This window comes from Montipora foliosa, chromosome 4 (genome assembly GCF_036669935.1).
Source record: "Montipora foliosa isolate CH-2021 chromosome 4, ASM3666993v2, whole genome shotgun sequence".
Classification (NCBI taxonomy): Eukaryota; Metazoa; Cnidaria; class Anthozoa; order Scleractinia; family Acroporidae; genus Montipora; species Montipora foliosa.
The window spans coordinates 42,481,734-42,491,733 of record NC_090872.1 but is presented as its reverse complement, the minus strand read 5'-3'; the positions used below and the strand labels follow the sequence as shown (position 1 = coordinate 42,491,733).

Below are 10,000 nucleotides of genomic sequence, written 5' to 3'. Positions count from 1 at the left end.
CGAAGTTTTACTTTAGGAGGCATAAATTTAGACTTATTGCCTAAAGCATTACAAACGCAGAATTGTGTGTAATGATCACTGATATCGGACACGATATTACCGCTGTATACGTTTGAGTCATAATTGTTTATAAATATGTTATCTATTAGAGTGGCAGACTTATTTAGCACCCTAGTGGGTTTATCAATGGTTGGGATGAAAGAATAACTCTGGAGAAGATGTAAAAATTCTTGTGTATACTTACACCATTCCTAGGAGAGGAGGTTTATGTTGGCATCCGTCATTATGAAAATCTGTCTTTCAGTAGAACTAAGTTTTTCAACAGTTTACTCAAAGTAATTGAGAAATTTTTCTGGACTATTGTGCTGCCTATAAATAACTCCACAAATAACAGTAGATTTTTTTGCAATCTGAATTTCGACCCACAGACCCTGGAAAGCTTCATCACATGTTCTTTCAATAACTGTATAATTAAAGTCATTCTGAATATACATACCCACACCTCCAGCCGATAGAGGTGTTAGTATGTATTCAAAGCGATAATTAGGTATTGAAGGATCGAAATCAAGGGGCGAATTATAATTTGTAATTTTAGTTTCTGTAATCCCGATAACACTGAAATGTAGCTGTGCCGGTAATTCTTCCAAAAGATGAGACTGAAAATTGTCCAGATTACGCCGTACACTTCTCACGTTATTGTGCAATAAGGAAAAAGATGACCCTCTCGACAAAAAGGATTTCTGCTGACTAAAACCATGTGGAGAATAGTAATTACATTGTATAGGTTATGATCTGGGTTTACACTAGTGTTAATATTAAGACTGAATACATCAAGATCAGGCATTGGAGCTGTTTTTTAGTGGTTAGATTGTTATTAAATTGACCATGGACCTCAATGAATTCAATACTATTATATGGAAGTTCACGAAATAAACACTGGGCCGAATTCATAGTAAATAAATAAATAAATAAAAATAAATAAGTAAATAAATAAATAAATACATCAGTTAAATTAACCTACATTTTGGGATCCTACTCTAAAACGTCTTGAGCCAGAGTGTGAAGGTCTGCGATGTTCTTTATCCTTATTGGGCGGCTACTATCTGATCTCCTTAGATAAATGAATCCGTTCTTCGTCCAGCAGTAGCTGAACTGATGTTGTTCCTTGAAAGATTTAGAAGCTGCAAATAATTCTTGAGCAGAAGGCGTCAGATGGTCAACAATTTTCGCATTGGTTAATATCACATCATCTGCTAGACCAATTTCGCGAGGTTGAACAAGTAAAATTGCTGTCCTTCATTTCATCACTTCTTCACGGGCTAATCGCCTGGTGAATTTGCAGATGATCGGCTTCGGCCGGTTGGAAGTGATCCTGGGCTTCACACGATGGGCAATGTCAATATCAGTTAATGTAACTTCAGCACCCATCTTGTTGAAGGTTGCAACACACAGATTACTAGTTTGCAAAGCAGACTCTTGGCTCACACATTCCGGTACACCCAATATTTTAACATTAAAGCCATAGCTGTAACCTTGAAACTCTTCAATGGTCTGAGCCAGGTCCTCTACTTTTTCGGCAATAACCTCCAGGTTGACTTTAAGATCAGATATTTCTTCTAAAATTTTACCTCGAAAGTTATTTAAGTCATCACATTCAAGGCCCAGGAACTCGATACTCTTCGAAACCTCCACCTGATCGACGGGAGATAATGGCGGCGAGGATCGACTTGTCTCCTTCGTCATTTTGCCATCGATTCTACATGTAGCTTGCAGATTCTTCAATTCCTTTGTTAGTGCATCAATTTGATTCCTGAGGCCGTTGTTTTCCTTCTTTAAGGCTTTAATGGTGACTGGCATGATTAGATCGGTTTAAATAAGGAATTTCGCACGGAGCTAAATTTGGCGTGTCTGCAGTGTACAAACTTGGGCAGGTCTTTTAAATATTTGGAATGTTTTTAGGACTTCTCTCCATTTACATCATCGTGATGTACTGAAATGAAAAACTAGCAAACTTTGCTACAAGGTTGGCTGAAAAGTGGTGAGCAAAATTGTGATAAACATGAAGTCGCCTATTGAAAAGGATTGGTGATCATACAAATTATTTATCTTAGTCTCATGGGCATCATTACTTTCAAAAAAGCCATCAAGGGCAACCAGCTGTCTGCAATAGTTTGTAACAAGTCATTTGTCTTTCTTCTTTATAAGATCCTTAGTCACTCATGCATACATCCCATACATTACATCCTAATTGAATTGACCTCTCCCCATAGGGGAGGGCCAATGAAACACAAGCGCGACAACAGAACATTCAATAACAACTGTTTAGAATCCCAACTGGCCATTGTTTACAAGTGCAGCTGAGAGGTTGAACCAGGGACTACCAGGAACAAATTCAACGAGTGGTCAGAACGTGTCTTGAACCTGGGAACCTGGATCTCAAAGCAAGTGCCCTAACCACTGGGCTGCACTGCCTTGGAACATTCTGTAACTTATTTCATATCTGTTTTAATATCACTGATGATAGGCTGTTCATATGTAACCCATTGACTCCTGAACTGCTACCCACCAACAAGTAAAATCATCTTGCATTAGACAGTTCATTAGACAATGGAAAAAAAATTCAGCTGTAAGTAATCTCAATCTGTTCAACAATGCAAGGCTAAAAGCAGCATATTCTATTTCGCCTTTTTTTTGTAATAGCATAGTTAACAAAATTAATATATGTTGTACCTGCATGGGCTCTGTTGTACGGATTATTTTAATCCATTAACGCCTGGGCATATAACTTAACAGATTTTACTGTGTCTAACGCCAAATTTTACTCAGAAGGTTTTACTTGTCAACTGGGAGCATCCTAGGACATTTGTGGCATCAGTGGGTTAAGTAGTCACAAACTATGTCCTCTCCATTAACCATCCAGTTATTACAATGTTGTGAAAACTAATGCCAGCGGAAAGCTTGAATTTTGTTCATTGTTCTCTCAAAAGTTGGGGAATTTGGGGCAATTTGAGTGATAAATTGCAGGAACAAAAGGGGGTATTTCAAAGAAATATCGCTACTTCAGTGAAAGTTCGGGATCCTTAGCTACAATTTGCCACCCAATGTGCAACATTTCACTTGGCGCGGAATGTCAGTTGACAAAGTTGGGTTCAGTCATGAAACATGACTCGTGTGTAAATCAATTTTTCAGTTGCCTTGGTTTGTTGTATCTGGGTCATGTAAGTACACAAATCTCAAGAAATTGGGAGTGACTGCACTCACGCCCAGTCACGAGTATGAAACGATCTGTAGTATAATGAGATTTTTTACACATTGCTTTGTCTGGCATGCTTTCAAATAAAGTCGTCCAAACTTGTGCTGCAAAACACACATTTTGGGTAGTCATGTATATGATATGATACAGCCTTAACTTGATAGGTGAAAGGTGCCACTGGAAAAGCAAAGGTCTTTTTTTCCATTTACAAAATATGCATCAGTTGTTTCTCTAGATTGAAGCACAAGTCAGAACAAAAAAGTCCAGGCCAACCTTTCTAAGTGGAAGTCAAGGTCTCTTGCAACATTATGTCAGTTTTGCTCAGGAAAGAAATGCCCAAAATTGTCACTTGGGCACGTGCGTTTAATTGATGTACTCTTGTAGACAGACATAGTATAATTATCAATTATTTTATCAAAACATCGCTGCCAGATGGCTGAATTATGTTAAGAATTACATTGCTATATAATATATCTAAGATTACTAAAATGATTAAATACTGAACTCAATTTAAAAGGATGCTTTTTGCATTAAAATACATGAAGCTATTCCAAAAACGGTCGGTATGCATGGGCAGAGTGGTTAATGCACGTTTACATGTATACCAGAGGCTATGGTTGCAATTATTTTCATTCTAATTTCCCTCTTTAAGTGTGTTGAGCTCATTTCTCTTTCTGATTAATTATCCATCAGACATTTTTACAAGCAAGACGGATATGCTGAGTTGACAACCAGTGCATTCCATAAACCTAGTCACTTGCTGATTGCAGGTTTTTCAACTGGTATATTCACACTACATGAAGTTCCTGACTTCACACTTATTCACACATTGAGGTATTTCGGTTATGTTACATGGTTTGGGTATTGATGTGGCTGGTTGGTTCTTCATTTTTTTTTTAATTGGGTTTATCCCTAAATTTATTTTACTTTGTTTATTTTCCACAGCATTTCACAGCAGAGAATTCAAACTGTCACAGTGAATCCCACTGGGGAGTGGCTGGCATTTGGTTGCCGATACTTTGGACAGTTATTGGTTTGGGAATGGCAGAGTGAGACATACATCCTTAAACAGCAAGGCCATTACTATGACATGAACACACTTTCGTTTTCTCTGGATGGACACTATGTGGCTACTGGTGGAGATGATGGCAAGGTTTGTAAAGTTGATGTTTCCCCTAAGTAATTAAAAGGTGCGTTCTTTGCTTATCTGTTGTTGTAGATGAAAACAGTATTATTGACAATTCCTTACATTAGACTTGATGAAGCAGCTCTTGGTGGTTGCTGAAAAAACGTTAATAAAAAGCTGTCAATTAATGGAATTAAAATATCATTTTTTACCTGTCATTTAAAAGTTCAACAGATGGTGTTGTACAGCCAAACATCGGTGTTGGTTCTGCTTGCTAGCATTCTGTCAACTTGCGGCTAGCTGGATTTGCTAGAAGAACTGGGACTCCAGTACTGTGGGACAGAATTTGTTTTCTATATTCGTTTTCCTCCTGCAAAATTATGAGGTTACACATTAAAATGCCACAATTTTTACTGCAAAGACATGCAAAATTTCGCAGATGCAAGGGGGGCAAAAAATCAAGGAAGCTGTTTTTCAAACATGAAATACATGTAATGACGAATATGTGCCACAGCTTGCCAAGCACTGATTAAAATAGTGTGGCCTAAAGGTGTAAATTCCTAAACTTTGGTGACATTATGTTTAGGTGAAATCTTGGTCCTCCAAATGAAATGGTGAACAAAATCAAAGTTATTTCAAAGTTATTTGAAAGTTATTTCAGATTTTCTCTTGACAAGAAGGATTCTTTGCATGATAAGTATGTGGATCCAAGGTGGCATACAAGGGATCAAACCATGGTGGCTAAAAAAGCAGCACTGTTCTCTCCCTGAATTTTGTACACTAGGCCTCTTTTATGGAAGATTTCCTGTTATCCTTTCCAGATTTGAGATAAACATTGTTTGAGAGGCAATGGAAGAGTCAGACTGATGTGCAGTGTACGTGAAGTGCTTGTGCCATGCATACAGTTGTTCTTGTTTATATGTTAAAACAGACATATCTAAACTGTGCATTTGATTTCAAAATTAAAGATTCCAGTTATTTGGACACACTCTTTTCATGGTTGTGAGGTGAACTAATTACTGTGGAGGTTACCCTCTCACTCAGTGATCACAGTGAGAAATGCGAAAATTGCTTGCAGGTGTATACCCATTGTAAAGTAATATTTTGTAATAATTATTTCCATGTATGTGCTTGTTGTAGGTCAAATTGTGGAACATGATGTCTGGGTTTTGCTTCATAACATTTAGTGAACATACCTGTGCTGTAACAGACGTTATTTTTGCACCAAACAATCAGGTGGTGTTAAGCTCCTCTTTGGATGGCACTGTTAGAGCATTTGATCTTAACAGGTACTATGTTAACCTACAACCTTCATGTACAGTTGCCATCGGTAGCAAATAATTTAGAAAATTACATTAGCAGTATACCTCACTCAGTTACCTCTTAGCCACATGACTAATGTGTAACATGATTCAGTGTCACGGGACACAAATGGACCATTCATAGTGTGATCCATCTCATTAAATGTCTGCCATGTTGTTTTGGCAGGAAGCGGTCTATACCAATGAGCAATAGGAGTCCATAAATGGGCATAACACCGGAAGTGCACCGAAATTATCACACAAACCGGAAATCAGGCCAAAATCATGCCAAATAAAGGTTGCAAACGGTTTGCATACCCAAATTTTACGCAGGTGTGAGTGACCATCCCGTGCCGAAGCTATAGCCATCTCAGACAGAACGACAACAACTACATGTATCTACAATAACTACACTACAGGTGTAGTTTCTTAGAAAAATAATTTTCCTCTGATTTTTTTTTGCGCACAGTTTAATTAATAAAACAGCTCAGTTTAAACATGGAGGCTTCATGGGCCAGTGGTTAGGGTGTTGGGTTTGGACGCAGTTGCCCTGGGTTCAAATCCCATTCTAACCTCTGGTTTGAATTTGTTTCCGGTTGTCCCGGATTCATCTCCACCGCGCTTTGTAAATAGCCAACTAGTTGCCTCCTGCCAGTTGGGGTCCTTTATCATGTTTCTGTTAAGTTTGAATTGCTTCTTTGAGATTATCCAAAGTGGGGTGCCTGTGCACTAACTTGATAGCTAAGTGCACTTGCACTATATTTTTTTTACCTTTAATATGTTGTTGCTTCACAAAAATAAGATAAAAGTGCTTAAAAATCTCCAAGAACAATGTATTTGCAAGTGGTTCGCTTAATGTAAGGAATGTCAAGTTTTCCAGCAGTTGTGATTATAAAATGACTTGGATAGTACACGCATTCAATTTGGTTATCATGTGCAAGGACATATTTAAGGCCACCTTTAAATCCACCAGAGGTTAATGGCGACATACATGCAAGTGTTTCCTTCATTGTCCAGCAATGAATTACAATTGAAACCATGAAATTGTGGTTGTAAACAAAACTTTGTTTTACCACCCTTGCTTCTAACCCAAACACACAATTCAACTCCCCTTGGGGTCTACAATGTAAATATGGAGTGGTTCTTGCAATTAAACGACAAAAATTGAACATCAAACCCATTTTTGTCGAGGCAAAACAATAGCAAGGAAAATAAAAAGGTAGGGATGTATGAATGGGTCCTGTTGGCAACCTTTGTTGTCAGGTAAGCCATCATGGGGTTAGACAAAAGAAAATGAACTAAAGAAAGCAATGGCAAATTTAATATAATTTGAAGTGACACCAGTATGAGAGTCCTTGTCCATAATTTGATAGCATGTTTGAGATATTAATGCCAATACAAAGAGCACCATTTCATACTTTATTTACATATATATTTAATGAAGACGAATCAAAAAATCAAAAAAGAGAAGAAACAGTAAAAAATAATTGAATTACATTGGTGGCGAGGAGGCCTAAAAGAAACTACTAGGCTTATATAAATTAGGCCTCCTCAAGTAAAACATCTAGCTTTTGTTGACATGCAAGTTGGCTACGGAGAATACAATTATTACGAACAATTAGTTATTTAACGTGTTGAAGTATATAAAGTAATGAACGAAAATTTACAAATTAAAAACAGTTTGACCTAACAAGTTGGTCATGGAGAATACAAATTAGTTATTTAATTAAGGTGTTGAAATATGTATATATGTATAGGTTTTGAAAGTAAAATTACAAGGTGTAACCCCTTTGACACAAGAAGAACAGATTCGCAATACTGTAGAAAACAGACATGTTTCGGCATGCTTATGCCATCATCAGTTTAATGAGTTCCTAAGTGTGAACAGTTATAAAGTCTATGGATAGATGAAAAAATTATTACAACATGACGCAATACAAAAGCAGGTACTATTTACAGCTTAACAAACAATTGCAATTTAATTGGAACAATTAATTAATTAACTTATTTATCTATTTTATTGGAACAATTGGAACTTAACAAACAATTGCAGCATTATAACACTTTTCTCACGTTTTAGTTTACACCTTGATGTTTGGTGTCACGCTATAAATAGTACCCGCTTTTGTTTTACGTCATGTTGTAATAATTTTTTCATCTTCCCGTAGACTCAAGAACTGTTCACACTTAGGAACTCATTAAACTGATGATGGCATAAGCATGCCGAAACATGTCTTTTAAAAAAAGTTTTCTGTTTCCTACAGTATTTAATTATCATACTTGCTGCTATTGCGACCTTATGGAGATTCACAATAGTTGTTAAAAAAGAATGTCTTAAGTGCTTCTTGAAGGAAGGTGTTGAGGAGGAGTTAATTATATCAAGGTTGAGAGAATTGTAAAATTTAGGTCCCTGATGGAAAACAGAAAACTGTTAAATGTTAGTCCGACTGAAAGGCAAACGAAATTTATGAGAGTTTCTCATATAATATGTGTGAATTTGACTGATTATAGTAAATTTGTTAGCTAACTTGGGAGGAAGAGTTGCAAAAGTGACCATGTGACATGATTTTCCCGCCATTTTTCACGTTTGCCGGCCCCGGCTTGTCATTTCTACATGAAAGTAGGCATTCTTCTTCTTTTTTTTTTGTCTACATAACTACATGTAGTTCATTGGAAAACCATTTCCGGTAAGTCAAACAAGGAAAAATAAGGTTTCATTACTATAGATCGTTCACAATTGACGCCTTACCCCAATTTTCTTCATGAACTCAGGTTGACTCTGTTGATTCTCAAAACAGCTTCCCGAAAACTTGCAAAATTTGGAAAGTAAGGATTGACATTTTATATATCGTCGTTTTTTTTTTTTTTTTTTTACAAACAAAGTTTCAAAAAAACGTTCTTTTTTATTTTTTGTTAGCCAAATACTCGAGATTAACAGGGTCCATTTCAAGTTGCTGTGGGTCACGCAACCTAAAGTCACTAGCTTGACACTCCATTTTACGCAACAAGTGAAAGGGCAATCTGACGTTTGCCGTGTCACGTAAACGAGATGCTTAATCCCTGTAATCCCATTGCTTGTAAGACAGGCACAGAGAAAGGCTAAATGTTGCTTGACTGTGGAAGCTTTAGGAAGTACCAGTATGTGTTTCTTTCTCACTGCTGTGCCTTTTGGGCTGATGTCTATGTGCTTTTACGAGTTGGAGCTTCCTTCTTCTTTGTCTTCTTTTTCTGTCATCTCTTCTTCACTTGTCTCTTCATAGAGAGTATCTGGTGAAACTTATTGAAATCTATCAGCTATTGTTGTGGTACGCATCTACACCTAGACCCTTTCAATTCTGGAAGGGCACTCACTTCCCATCGCTCAAAATGAGCAAATAACAGTGGGTTGTCCTTAGTAACACATATTGAAATAGTAACACCTCACACAACCTCCTTTGCCTTTTACCAAACTCAAACTTTGTTCTTTGTTGTATGTTTACTAAATGGTTCTTGACAATATCTACTGAGAGGAACCATACGTTCACCCCTTGGGCTTTGCTCAAAATGAGCAAATGCAAGCATCAATATCAGTAACTCATTTCGAGACACTGAGTGAGAAAAAGTGAGTGAGAGAGTAGTATATTGATAAACCAGTGTAACGCATCATTTATTTTGGAATAAAAACCATTTCATTAATTCAAAATTGCAGTGATATTGGAAATTTGTCCAGTTTCAGCTTAAATATGCGACTACAATGTATTTGTAAAAACTGCTTATTGGGAAGAACTCAAATCGTACACAGATGGCATTCTTGATAAAATAGATGATGCAATTGAGTCTGATGCAGAGAATTCATGTGCAGAAGATTTGGTAAAAAAAAAAACGTGTAGGAGACACTAAATCAACTCACCATCCACACACACAATATTCCCCCCAATTACCCGCTTTACTAGAGATTATTTCAGTTAGTGGAGAGAAACCCCTTCTTGTAGGGGGATTCTTGCTGCAGCACCATAATCATGCCACAAAGGTGGGCTAGTCTACTGCTGCTTTTGTTTTTTTTACTGATACAAGTATCCAAAATTTCTATTTTCGTGATCGAGAACTTGAAAAAAGAAAGAATCATCATGGCCAGTATACATTTAGTGTGGATGGGCAGAGGAGAGAAACGAAAGGATGGAAATCATTGGAGAAGTTGGAATACTAGCTAAAGTGAATCGTGATGTTCTTAACCCCACGTATTATATAAAACTCGATGGATGCAGGCAAAACCATGAACCAGTTGTTAAGTTGAAACCAGTCAGATTAAAGAAGGTGTTTCATTCTATCTATCTATGACCA

The 10,000-nt window shown here is 37.0% G+C and overlaps 1 protein-coding gene across 2 annotated transcripts in view; it reads left to right on the top strand.

Moving 5' to 3' along the window:
- LOC138000822 (periodic tryptophan protein 2 homolog) overlaps window positions 1–10,000 on the top strand; it is a 127,720-nt gene that overhangs the window by 56,578 nt on the left and 61,142 nt on the right. For both annotated transcript variants that reach the window (XM_068847483.1, XM_068847484.1), the window contains exons 9-11: window positions 3,947–4,087; window positions 4,199–4,406; window positions 5,520–5,668. In XM_068847483.1, coding sequence (XP_068703584.1) covers window positions 3,947–4,087; window positions 4,199–4,406; window positions 5,520–5,668 — 498 coding nt within the window. The remainder of the gene's footprint in view (window positions 1–3,946; window positions 4,088–4,198; window positions 4,407–5,519; window positions 5,669–10,000) is intronic.